The following is a 14,061-nucleotide window of genomic DNA, read 5'->3' as shown; positions in this document are numbered from 1 at the left end:
CAGAAAACACTCTCTGAGGCCTTTGCAGGAGCTGAATGTGGGACAAAGTGTCGGAGTTAAACTGGATGATGAGAAGAAATGGAAGACGCCTGCTACAGTAATTGGACACTCTCCAGAACCAAGGTCTTATGTAGTCCTTACTGATGGAGGGACAGTCACACGTTAAAAATAGAAGACACCTTCAGCCAGTACCTGAGAGATTGGGACTGGATGCCTCAGAGCCACAGCCAGTGGGATCCCCTGTTTTAAGAGGGGTTCCTTCCCGCTCAGCAAGATCACAGCAGGGATACTTCTTTACTTCCAGTAGACTCTCAATCACCTTCTGTATCAAAGGACAGTTCATGTAAAATAACAAGTGGAAGAGTGTTGAAACTTCCAGCCCGCTATCGGGATTAGCACGAGTTAGCGCAGTGACCAGAAGTGGGCAGAATAATCCCATGGTCACTGTGGACTAGGGTAGTCTACCCCGATGTCCAAGTCAGGATTGTATTTCTTGTTGTTCATACATATATTCTTTTAGAACTTATTTGTTGTACACTAAACAAAACTATTTTTGTATGTTTCTTGTATACCTTGTTAGTTGTTGTTAAAAAAATAAATAATTTATTCTTTGTCCTTTTGAAAAGGGGGAAGATGTGATGAGTGGTAGTGTGACGTCACCGGATGGGGTCATGGCTTATAGCCATTATAGACTGTGTCACAGTTACAAAGTTAAAGTGTTGTGCAAGCTGTATACTTCTATGGTCTGCAATAAAATAGCGTTGTACCGTCTATGCTGTGTCCTGCATCTCATGACAGGATAGATCACCTACAGAGATCTGAAATGGTAGCTCATCAATATATCAAATGCAATTAAATGCTCACGCATAGATCATTCACCTAAGCAGCTCCTTGTAGAGCGATCTTGAAACACGGGAGCCACAAAGCCTGGTACAGTCTTAATAAAACTTTTCAATAATCCAAAAGTGGATGCATTCACGTATCTGAAGCACCTTTTACGTATTATAGCCACAAGCTGGAACCTTCCAGTCATCTTGCAGACTGATACCAACAGCAAAACAATATTAAAAACAGTGTCATGTTCCTCAGGTTAATAAAGGTTCAATTACACACTTCCTATAAATGTAGCACACATACATCTGAGAAGTAATGACAAAAACAACAAACACCTGCGTGGTTCCCCAATTTCAAGTTAGCACATACAACACACCCTCTGATAGGCATGATCATCCAAACTCCCAGGTCTGATGAAACACTCTCAATCCAATTGATTTGATCTACATCTGTGAATAATCACTACTCACCCCAACTTACACATATGAAATTATATCCTATCAATAATAATAGCAAGCTTAAATATAAAAATTTGGCAAAAAGTGAAGATGTATACTGTAAAAACACTTCTCATGGACTGTTGTGTATTTAATATTTACTATCACTGTCCCTTTTTTAAACATACACGGGTCCAAATAAAGATATATTCGTAGTTTCTCAATTATTTCCATTTAAAGGGACAGGAAACTCCAAACATTTTTTTGTGTGATTTGGATAGAGCATACAATTTTAATCAACTTACCAATTTTATTTCTTTGATCAAATTTGCTCCATTTTCTTGTTATCCTTTACTGAAGGAACAGCATTGCACTACTTGCAGCTAGCTGAACGCATCTAGTTAACCAATCACAAGAGACAAATGCAGGCACCAGTCAGCAGATAGCTCCCAAAAGTGTAGGATATGTGTGTATTTTTTTTTAAACTTCACAGTAAGCTTAAGAGCCGGCTGTACAATATTTAGGAGTCAGACTAGGATAGGTTGGAGTGTTTATAAAAGCATAGACTTCACGGTACTTCAAACCACTGGTCGGGACCCATTACTGGGTCGCAACACCATGTTTACTGTGTTGCGACTAGTGTGTGGTTTTTGTTGTATGAATGTGTGTGTGCTGTGACAGTGTGTGTGTTATTACCTTTTACAACACTTTAAAGTTTAACTACAATCAGGAATAAAGTGCGCACACATTTTAGTCACTTTGCCAAACATTGCAGCTATCTTGTATATTACTTCAGAAATGTTCAAACCAAACATAAAAATAGTGCCGTGAAGGTATGTGGTATCATGGCACTGGGTCTTGGGGTGAAAAAGTTTGAAGAACCCTGGACAAATAGTAAGACATGTTGGCATTTCTCTCTAAAGGGAATTAAGATTGATTGGACTAGTAACCTACTAATTTTTTTTTCTCCCTCTCTGCTAAAAGAAAATGTACTATTGTGTCTAGTTATATATAAGAAATAATATGCTCAAACACATTTGGTGAGCCAAAAAATAGAGGCGTGTGTGTACCTACCAATCACTAGCTAGCTTCCAGTAGTGAATTTCTACTCCTGGGTGTATCTAGATATTTTTCAACATGTGAATCATGAGGTGTTTTTTTTTTGTTTTTGTGTGTGTACTTTTTTCACATTTGATCTGCTTTATAGTATTTAATTATTGTACATGTTTGAAAGTGTGGACTATGCAAAATGTTGATAATTATGCAATTTCTTTATTTGTGCAGGTATTAAAAGCTCCTATAGCAAGGAACACGTCTTGATATCTGGTGGAAACAAGATATGGACATTAGCATTTACACAGACTCTGCCAAACAAAACTCCTCTAGTCCTGCTGCATGGCTTTGGTGGTGGAGTTGGACTCTGGGTACTTAATTTTGATGATCTTTGCCAAGACCGGACTGTGTATGCTTTTGATATCTTGGGATTTGGACGGAGCAGCAGACCACATTTTGAAGGTGATGCAGAAAGAGCAGAAGAGCAGTTTGTGCAGTCAATAGAAGAGTGGAGAATGACTATAGGTCTTGAAAAGATGATTTTACTTGGACATAATCTTGGTGCTTTTTTGGCTTCTGCATACTCCCTTAAATACCCTTCAAGGTAAGCAAGAATAAGTCCATGAGATGTGTTTTCTCTATAGTCTGGTTATTTAAAGGTACAGTATACACAAATTTTCATATAACTGCATGCAATAGACATTTACTGTAAAGAAGAATATGAACAGATACGGATATAAAAATCCAGTATAAAACCTTTTTAGAAAATTTACTTGAAGCTCCCTGTTTAGCATTGTTGATGAGGTTAGGCTGGGACACCCACTGAAAGGGGCTGGGTAAACAAACAGAGCAGACACTCCCCACCTGCATATGAAAAGACAGATAACAAACAGCCTGCCGGAGTCTGTAAATGCGCATATACATCTGGCACTCTGGGGCTTGGTTAGGAGCCTGCAAATCAGCACAATGTTATTTAAAAAAAAAATAAACAAAACTATACCTTTTTTATATATATATATATATATATATTTATTAATTATATAGAACTACCAAAATGGCTATATAAATGGATCATCTACAAAACATTTATTCAAAGAAAAATCTAGTGTACAATGTTCCTTTAAAGTATCTAAATTTATTTTGTATCTCATCAATACTTCTGCAGTGAAAGTGTTTGTTTCTTGTAAATGGTTTTTTTTTATCAGTTTTTATCAGTTCGTTGGATTAACACTACTAACCAACCACGCCCTACAGTGCACTTTATCATTATGGCTCTGTTTGTGATAAAATTGTCATACTATTCTAGCGTAATCCAACTGTTCAAATGGCCAAAGAGCAACAATTCAGTTCTTAGATAAGCAGTAATGTTTGCCACTGTTACGCATAGACTACAATGTGCCCTGTGAAGGAAATGATCAGAGATTTAAGTGTTTGTATAACGTTTCACTGAATGGTCACATAAAAAGACAAAATAGTACAATAGTAAATATTCTGCTTTAGAGCATTTTGTTGCAGTATTGCTCATCTATAATTGTGTTTAGCTCCTACAAAGGGGTTAAACGCAGTGGTGAGGCTATACCTTTCTGGTTACTGGCGGCAATGCACACATTTCCTACTGCTGATTGGCTCACCGGCCATGTTGGGCTAATAAACCGCAAGACATTGCTGCCTTAGAGCTGGTTTTATCGAGCAGTTTTCTTCTATAAAGGTAAGACGAGTCCACGGATTCATCCTTTTACTTGTGGGATATAGTCGTCCTGCTAACAGGAAGTGGCAAAGAGCACCATAGCAGAGCTGTCTCTATAGCTCCACCCCCCAGTCATTCTCTTTGCCTACTCTAAGTACTAGGAAGGGTAAAGTGAAAGAGGTGATAAAATATTAGTTTTTAATTTCTTCAAGCAAGAGTTTATTTTAAATGGTACCGGTGTGTACTATTTACTCTCAGGGAGCAGGTGGATGAAGACTGCTGCCTGGAGGATGATGATCTTAGCATTTGTAACTAAGATCCATTGCTGTTCCCACAGAGGCTGAGGAGTACAGGAAACTTCAGTGTGAGGAACGGTTTCATGCTATGCAGCAATGAGGTATGTTCAGTCATATTTTTCTGGAGACTGTATTTCAGAAAGGCTGACATTATACCCAGGAGGGTAAGCAGTAATCCTAGAGCTAAAAGAAGGGCATTTCTTAGCTTGCATATGGGGCCAATTACAAATATGGTTGACACTGAATTGTAAATGTTGGGGAGCAAACGTTTTTTGACTGGAGAGTGCTTTAACGTTTTTGTGGGCAATAACGTTTTGGGCAGCTTTATTAAGGGCACACATGGCTTAACTTTTGGGTCTCAGAACCCACATGGCTAGTTATAACCGCTCTGGTGCGGTTCTGTAAGGCTGTGGATAGCCAAGTCTCACACGGACATCGTGTTGGCTTTTCTAAGATCTCACGGGTGGAAGGTGAACGTAAAAAAGAGTTCACTTATCCCTCTCACAAGAGTTCCATTCCTGGGAACTCTTATAGATTCGGTGGACATGAGAATTTTTCTGAAGGAGGTCAGGAAATCAAAAATTGTATCCATCTGCCGAGCTCTTCATTCCATTCCTCGTCCGTCAGTTGCTCAGTGTATGGAGGTAATCGGCTTTGGTAGCGGCAATGGACATAGTTTGTTTGCTCGCTTACATCTCAGACCACTGCAACTATGCATGCTCAAATAATGGAATGGGGATTATGCAGATTTATCTCCTCAGATAAATGTGGACCAAGAGACCAGAGACTCTCTTATTTGGTGGTTGTCACAGGATCATCTGTCCAAGGGAATATGTTTCCGCAGGCCAGCATGGGTCATAGTGATGATGGACGCCAGCCTACTGGGCTGGGGTGCAGTCTGGAATTCCCTGAAAGCTAAGGGTTTGTGCACTCAGGAGGAGGCTCTCCTCCCGATAAATATTCTAGAACTGAGAGCGATATTCAAAGCGCTTCAGGCGTGGCCTCAGCTGGCGTCGGCCAGATTCATAAGATTCCAGTCGGACAATATCACGACTGTAGCATATATCAATCATCAGGGGGGAACAAAGAGTTCTCTAGCGATGATAGAGGTTACCAAAATAATTTGATGGGCAGAGACTCACTCTTGCCATCTATCAGCAATCTATATCCCAGGGGTGGAGAACTGGGAAGCGGATTTTCTAAGTCGTCAGACTTTGCATCCAGGGGAGTGGGAACTCCATCCGGAGGTGTTTGCACAATTGATTCAGCAATGGGGCACACCAGAATTGGATCTGATGGCGTCTCGTCAGAACACCAAACTTCCTCGTTACGGGTCCAGGTCAAGGGATCCTCAGGCAGTACTGATAGATGCTCTAGCAGTACCCTGGTCGTTCAACCTGGCTTATGTGTTTCCACCATTTCTTCTCCTTCCTCGTTTGATTGCCAGAATCAAACAGGAGAGAGCTTCAGTGATTTTGATAGCACCTGCGTAGCCACGCAGGACTTGGTATGCAGACCTGGTGGACATGTCATCTCTTCCACCATGGACTCTGCCACTGAGACAGGACCTTCTGATTCAAGGTCCGTTCCAGCATCCAAATCTAGTTTCTCTGCGGCTGACTGCTTTGAGATTGAATGCTTGATCTTATCCAAGCCGGGTTTCACGGAGTCGGTCATAGATACCTTGATTCAGGCTCGAAAGCCTATCACCAGGAAAATTTATCATAAGATATGGCCTAAATATCTTTATTGGTGCGAATCCAAAGGCTACTCATGGAGTAAGATCAGGATTCCTAGGATTTTGTCCTTTCTCCAAGGAGGATTGGAGAAGGGGCTATCAGCTAGTTCCTTAAAGGGACAGATATCTGCTTTATCAATTCTACTGCACAAATGTCTGGCAGATGTTCCAGACGTTCAGTCGTTCTGTCAGGCTTTAGTTAGAATCAAGCCTGTGTTTAAACTTCTTGCTCCGCCATGGAGTTTGAATTTAGTTCTTAAAGTTCTTCAAGGGGTTCCGTTTGAACCTATGCATTCCATAGATATTAAGCTTTTATCTTGGAAAGTTCTGTTTTTAGTTGCTATCTCTTCGGCTCGAAGAGTTTCTGAACTATCTGCATTGCAATGCGACTCGCCTTATCTTGTTTTCCATGCTGATAAGGTGGTTTTGCGTACCAAACCTGGATTCCTTCCTAAGGTTGTTACTAATAAGAATATTAATCAGGAAATTGTTGTTCCTTCTCTGTGTCCTAATCCTTCCTCTAAGAAGGTGCGTCTATTGCGCAATTTGGACGTGGTTCGGGCTTTAAAGTTTTACTTACAAGCGACCAAAGATTTCCATCAAACATCTTCTTTGTTTGTTGTCTATTCTGGAAAACGTAGAGGTCAAAAAGCTACGGCTACCTCTCTTGCCTTTTGGCTGAAAAGCATCATCCGTTTGGCATACAAGATTGCTGGACAGCAGCCTCCTGAAAGAATTACAGCTCACTCTACTAGAGCGGTGGCTTCCACATGTGCTTTTAAAAATGATGCTTCTGTTGAACAGATTTGTAAGGCTGCGACTTGGTCTTCGCTTCATACCTTTTCCAAATTTTACAAATTTGATACCTTTGCTTCTAAGGAGGCTATTTTTGGGAGAAAAGTTCTTCAAGCAGTGGTGCCTTCTGTTTAACCATCTGTCTTGTCCCTCCCGTTCATCCGTGTCCTGTAGCTTTGGTATTGTATCCCACAAGTAAAGGATGAATCCGTGGACTCGTCTTACCTTTATAGAAGAAAAGTAAATTTATGCTTACCTGATAAATTGATTTCTTCTATGGTAAGACGAGTCCACGGCCCGCCCTGTCATTTTAAGACAGATTATATTTTTTGGATTTAAACTTCAGTCACCTCTGCACCTTGTAGTTTCTCCTTTTTCTTCCTGTAACTTCGGTCGAATGACTGGGGGTGGAGCTAAGGGAGGAGCTATATAGACAGCTCTGCTGTGGTGCTCTTTGCCACTTCCTGTTAGCAGGAGGACTGTATCCCACAAGTAAAGGATGAATCCGTGAACTCGTCTTACCATAGAAGAAATCAATTTATCAGGTAAGCATAAATTTAGTTTTTTACTAAACTGTTGCACTATGTTGGCTCTTTAATGTGATCAGTTCTCATTTCAGCTTGAGTAGCTTATAAATTGGCCCAGCATACCTATACTGCACTTTTGCTCTAGCTATTCTTAAAGACATTGTAAAGTCAAAATTAAACTTTCATGATTTAGATAGGGCATGTCATTTTAAACAACTTTTCAATTTACTTTTATCATCAAAAATGCTTTGTTCTCTAGGTATTCTTTGTTGAATACTAAAACCTAGGTAGGCTTATATGCTAATTTTTAAGCCCTTGAAGGCTGCCTCTTATCTCAGTGCATTTTGACTGTTTTTCACAGCTAGAGGGCGTTGGGTCATGCGTGTCATAAATAACATTGTTCTAACTCCTGTGCAGTTATTTATGAGTCAGCACTGATTGGCTAAAATGTCTGTCAAAAGAACTGAGATAAAGAGGCAGTCTGCAGAGGCTTAGATAAAAGGTAATCACAGAGGTAAAAAAATATATTAATATAACAGTGTTGGTTATGCAAAACTGGGGATTAGGTTAAAAAGGGATTATCTATCTTTAATAAACAAGAAAACAAATTTTTGGTGTTGACTATCCCTTTAACCAAGTAAAAAATGAAAAACAAATAAATGTAACCGTAGAATTTCACCAGGGCATTGCTGGAAATGGTGTTTCCTATTAAATGCTGGAAACTCTTCATATATGTGACATTTATGGTGCTAGGAATCGCATGTTGTTCTCTGAACCAAAGCCAAGAAACAAACAGCTGTTCTTGTGATGCCATATTTATATTTTTTTGGGGTGTGTCCCTGCCAAACAGTTAAAGGGACATTATTGTATTCCCCCCCCCCCCCCCCCCCCCAAAAAAAAAAAAAAAAAAAAAAAAAAAGGCATACTCTAATCCACATTATTTTTATTATCATTTATTTTTATAGTGCTGGGTACAGAGATAGGTGTTTAGAATAAGGATTTGTGGTCAGATACAAGTCATAACTGACTAAACAAATCTACTACAGGAGAATGAGGGCCCTGCTCCGAAGAGCTTATAGTCTACAAGTTGAGGGTGCAGAGACACAAGGTTTGGGGTAGCTTGTCACATGGATTGTAGTTGCAGCAGTGAGTCAGGCAGTTCATGTATTTTGGTTTGGATGAAGCTATACAAGGTTGGAGACAGTCTTATGGAGTGGTAGAGAGTTCTAGAGGACAGGAGCAGCATGTGAGACGTCTTGGAGGCGGGAGAGCGACGTAGAGATAATAGGAGGAGAGAGACGTAGGTCAAAGGTTTGAAAAGGACAGTTCGGGGAATATTTGGAGATGAGAGAGAAAATATAGTTGGGATTGACTATAGACCAGTCATTCCAATAATTTGGAAGCAAAGGGGGAAGTAAGGAGACCGGCTGAGAGTTAGAAGTGGTGGAGGGGTCATGCAAGGGCTTGTTTAGGATTGGCGTGATTTAAAGGGACACGGAACCCAAATTTTTTCTTTTGAGATTCAAATAGAGCATGACATTTTAAGCAACTTTCTAATTTACTCCTATTATCAAATGTTCTTCATTCTCTTGGTATCTTTATTTGAAATGCAAGAATGTAAGTTTAGATGCCGGCCCATTTTTGGTGAACAACCTGGATTGTCCTTGCTGATTGGTGGATAAATTCATCCACCAATAAAAGTGATTATAGGAGTAAATTAGAAAGTTGCTTAAAAATGCATGCTCTATCTGAATCATGAAAGAAAAAAAATGGGTTCAGTGTCCCTTTAAGCATACTTGAATATATCAGAAAATGTGCCAGCGGTGAGAGACTGGTTAAAGAGAGGTGTTAAGGCAGGGGTTAGTGAAGCAGAGAGAGAGGGCATGTCATTTTAAGACTATTAACCTTAGACTACTGGGTGTTTAACCCTGCAAAGGGGTTTAAATGCAAAGTAGAAATACAGCTTAGGCCAGCAGTGCTCTTTGTGTCCTAAGTGGGAAAACTCCACTGAGTCACACAACTCCTATGTGGAACTAGATCTGCTGATTGGTCAGTGGCGTTTTCCGATCTGGACCAGCAGTGCTCCGTGGATCTCAAACTGTATTTTTACTTTGTGTTTAAAGGGATAGGGAAGTCGAAACTAAACTTGCATGAGTCAGAGCATTTAGTTTTAAGAGACTTTTTTTTTTTTTTTAAATTCACATATTTCCAAATGTGTTTTTGTTCTTATGGTATAAATTGTTGGAAAAGAAAATGAACATATCTTACTTACACTAGTGGGAGCTAGCTGGCGATTGTTGCCTGCACACATTTGTCTCGTGAGATTGGCTGACTAGATGTGTTCACCTAGCTCTTAGTAGTGCATTGCTGCTCCTTCAGCAAAGGGTATAAAGGAATAAAAGTAAGGTGGAAATTGATTACAATTGAATGTTCTATCTGAATCCTGAAATTATTATAAGAGTTTCATGTCCCTTTAGCACCTTTGCCGGGTTAAACACACAGTAGTCTAGAGTCAATAGTCTTAAAATTACATGCTTTATGCATTGTGATTTTTTTCCCCCGCAGTTAAAGGGACAGTCAAGTCCAAAAAAAAATTTTAGGATTTAAATAGGGAATGCAATTTTAAACAACTTCCCAATTTACTTTTATCACCAATTTTGCTTTGTTCTCTTGGTATTCTTAGTTAAAAGCTAAATTTAGGAGGTTCATCTGCTAATTTCTTTGACCCTGAAGACTGCCTCTAATCTGAATGCATTTTGACCACTAGAGGGCATTAGTTCATGTGTTTCATATAGAGAACATTGAGCTCATGCACGTGAAGTGACCTAGGAGTGAGCACTGATTGGCTAAAATGCAAGTCTGTCAAAATAAAAGAAATAAGGGGGCAGTCAGCAGAAGCTTAGATACAAGGTAATCAGAGGTAAAACATGTATTATAACTGTGTTGGTTATACAAAACTGGGGGATGGGTAATAAAGGGATTATCTTATCTTTTAACCCTTTGAGTGCTAATGACGGCTCTGAGCCGTCAAACAGTTTCTCACTCTGGTGCTAATGACGGCTCAGAGCCGTCATGAGCATTCTCCCACCTTGAGGGAGATCTGGCGGCTCCTTACTGCTGCTACCCCGGCGATCGTGCCTGTAGAGTGACAGGCATCGCCGGGGCTTCACGTGATGCACGGTGATGTCACGCGCAATTACGTGATGTCAACGCTCAACTTTATTTATACTTAACAATGTTAAGTATAGGAGGAGGGGGCATGCTGCTTAGAAGCCTGTATCTCCGGCATCTAAGCAGCTACAGACCCCCAAGACCCACTGTTGGAAAGGTAATCGCCTTGAAATTATTTTTTTGCTGCAAACTGTGTGCTAGATTACTTATCAGTCCTATTTTTTACTCTGTGCAGACTATTTTGTATAAAGTCTAAAGATGCTTGTGTAGTGCTCTTCAAATCTCGTGCCATGGCACCTTGAAACTAGGTATGTGCAATATTCGGCATTTATTTATCAAGCACCAATCCTGATCTTTGTTTGTTGCACTTTATTAGTAATATATCCGGCACTGAAAATAGCAGTATGCCGCTACCCGGTGCATCCATAGTCATGGGCGGGATTCATTTTGACAAAAGAATATTCAAATAACAAATATTGCACATATCTTCTTAAAACTAGGCCTTGGTAAAATACTCTGGCCCTGAACTTTGGTTGGGGCTTCAGGTGTGCATTAGTGGCACAGTCTTATGTAACTTCCACCTTGCCGCCACTTTTACACTGTTACACGTGGTACTGAGGCTTGGTAAGTGTAAGTATAAAAAGACTGATTGCAAAGTTATTTACAATGTTAGGGTCAAAGCTCTGCTGGCAGTCAAGGAGTTAAATTACTGCCACAAGTGATGTGATGCACATCAATTATTTTAATCCTGTGTCTTGCAGACAACGGGTAAAATCATTCCTGCTAGTTTGTTCTGGAATTACTCTTCAACAATGAATACCAAAAGAACAAAACACATTTTGATAACTGTAGTAAATTGTAATATATCTTTTTTATTTTTTTAAATTGGAAGCTCTGAATACGAAAAAAAATAATTTTTAACTTTACAGTCTCTAAACCTTTAGTATGTAATTTAATTTCCCTCTAGTTTCAGTTTAAAGGGGCATTGAACCCAAATTGTCATTCTCCATAAAATGTTTTAATTGTGCAAAATAAAAATAAAGATTGCAATGCACTTATTTTGTTTTATTAGATTTGCTGTAATTTAACAGTTAAGAAGCTTTTCAATGCATGTGCACAGGGACTACAAAACAATGCATATTTTGAAGTGCAGCTGTTTTGAATGCAGTGTATCATTTCCAGTGCATAGTAAATAAAGTGGTATGAAACTATTCTCCTTTAATAAAAAAAAGCTTTAAATCAAAGTAAAGCTAAAAAGAGATTGGTTTAACACTTTCAATGCTCATGACGAGGCATTCTCACACATGCACAAAAAAAAATTGTTTTGTCTAGAGACCCCTAATAAAGTTTTTATTTTCTAGTAGACAAGTCCCTCTCAAAAGCATATATGAAATGTGTCTGTATAGTCAGGTGGTCGCTGTTGTAACAGTGAACACATTGCAAGAAAAAAAGTGCTTTTATTTCTGTTCGGCATAGTGGAGCCTTTTTTAATCTATATGATAACCCCCCCCTCCTCAAAAGCTTGTATGGGTCCCTATTTCACATGCGGCTACCCTTGATGAGAATTGTATAAGGTAATCACAATAACAGCAGTAGTCACAGGGTTATTTTCGATATTTACTAAAATCTATGCAATTTTTTTTAAAATAGTTTTTGCCACAACTATCTTACATGCCATTAATTATAAATATAGTAATAGCATATTATGAATCTGCTGGGCCTTTTGAAAGAAAAAAAAAACAATATATCATATTTGTGGGTCACTCACTGAAGGGTTTACATTTAGTTAGCAAAAAGCTCAAAATTGGCTTAGCAGTAAAAGGGTTAAACAACAACTTGTATTCTTGCAAAATGAGCACTTGGACATTCAGTGTTGCCACTGCCTATAGTGAAATAAAGGAGCTGCTATGTTGAGACCTTAAAAGGACAGTCAAGACCAGAATTCTTGTTGTTTAAAAAGATAGATAATCCCTTTATTACCCATTCTCCAGTTTTGCAAAACCAACAGTTATATTAATACACTTTTTACTTCTGTGACTAACTTGTATCTAAGCATCTTCTGACCACCCCTAATCACATGACTTTTAGTTGTTATCTATTGACTTGCATTTTAGCCAATTAGTGCAGTGTCTGCCACTAGCCACGGGCGTGATCACAATGCTATCTATATAGCTGACATGAGCTTGCTCTCCCCTGCTGTGAAAAGTAAATAAAATAGAGGCGGCCTTCAAGGGCTTAGAAATTATCATATGTGCCTTCCTAGGTTTGCTTTCAACTAGAATACCAAGAGAACAAAGCAAAATTGTTGATAAAAGTAAATTGGAAAGTTGTTTAAAATTACATGTCATATTTGAAAAAAAAGGTTTTTTTCGACTTGACTGTCCCTTTAAGTTGCATTCTGTCTTCTCAGCATGGGCAAGAAGCTGACTTTGTTACTGTTCAGTTAATACTAGAGAAAGCCAGCTCAAGTTGCTCTAGAACACTGGTTTTCAAACCTTTACCTGTGCTCCAGTTCAGATGTCCTGAAAATCTGGCCTGACTAGTAAACATGGTCATTACCCTGCTCTCACCCAACGTAATCCTGCAAATCTGGCCTGTTAGGGAGGCTTGAGGACAGATTTGAAAACCAGTGCTCTAGAAGATATATCAAGCTATATATGCCTTCCTGTAGACACCAGCCCCCTTGTATTGGACCCTGCACAAATAAAGTTAATAGAAATCATTTACACTTTTTTTTCTCCTGTTAAGTGTAGTCAGTCCACGGGTCATCCATTACTTATGGGATTATATCTCCTCCCTAACAGGAAGTGCAAGAGGATCACCCAAGCAGAGCTGCTATATAGCTCCTCCCCTCTACGTCATACCCAGTCATTCTCTTGCACCTAACTAATAGATAGGATGTGTGAGAGGACTGTGGTTATTAAAACTAGTTTTTATTTCTTCAATCAAAAGTTTATTTTAAACAGCACCGGAGTGTGTTGTTTTTTCTCAGGCAGCATTAGAAGAAGAATCTACCTGAGTTTGTGTATGATCTTAGCGGTCGTAACTAAGATCCATTTGCTGTTCTCAGCCATTCTGAGGAGTGAGGTAACTTCAGAACAGGGGACAGCGGGCAGGGTTCACCTGCAAGGAGGTATGTTGCAGTATATTATTTTCTAAGGAATGGAATTGACTGAGAAAATACTGCTAATACCGATGTAATGTAAGTGCAGCCTTAAATGCAGTAGTAGTGACTGGTATCAGGCTGATATGTATGTATGTTTACACTGAGGTATTTCTGGGGAATGGAACTTCACTAAGAAAATACTGTATACATTTAACTTATATTTGAGCCCCCACTGCAGTGAAAGCGACTAGCAGCAGGCTTATTAATAACATTTCATAATTTTATTTTTAAAACGTTTACTGGCATGTTAATCGTTTTTCTCTGAGGTACTTGGTGATAAAACTTTTTGGGCATTATTTTTCCACATGGCTGTCGTTTGTTTATGAATAAAATCAGTTTACTGAGCTTCCCCACTGT

General features: G+C 39.2%; 1 protein-coding gene across 2 annotated transcripts in view; it reads left to right on the top strand.

The window, feature by feature from the left end:
- ABHD5 (abhydrolase domain containing 5, lysophosphatidic acid acyltransferase) overlaps positions 1 to 14,061 on the top strand; it is a 94,370-nt gene that overhangs the window by 37,993 nt on the left and 42,316 nt on the right. For both annotated transcript variants that reach the window (XM_053714264.1, XM_053714263.1), the window contains exon 3: positions 2,556 to 2,928. In XM_053714264.1, coding sequence (XP_053570239.1) covers positions 2,556 to 2,928 — 373 coding nt within the window. The remainder of the gene's footprint in view (positions 1 to 2,555; positions 2,929 to 14,061) is intronic.

The sequence above is a fragment of the Bombina bombina genome, chromosome 5, assembly GCF_027579735.1.
Source record: "Bombina bombina isolate aBomBom1 chromosome 5, aBomBom1.pri, whole genome shotgun sequence".
NCBI lineage: Eukaryota > Metazoa > Chordata > Amphibia > Anura > Bombinatoridae > Bombina > Bombina bombina.
This window is presented reverse-complemented; position numbering and strand designations above follow the sequence as displayed.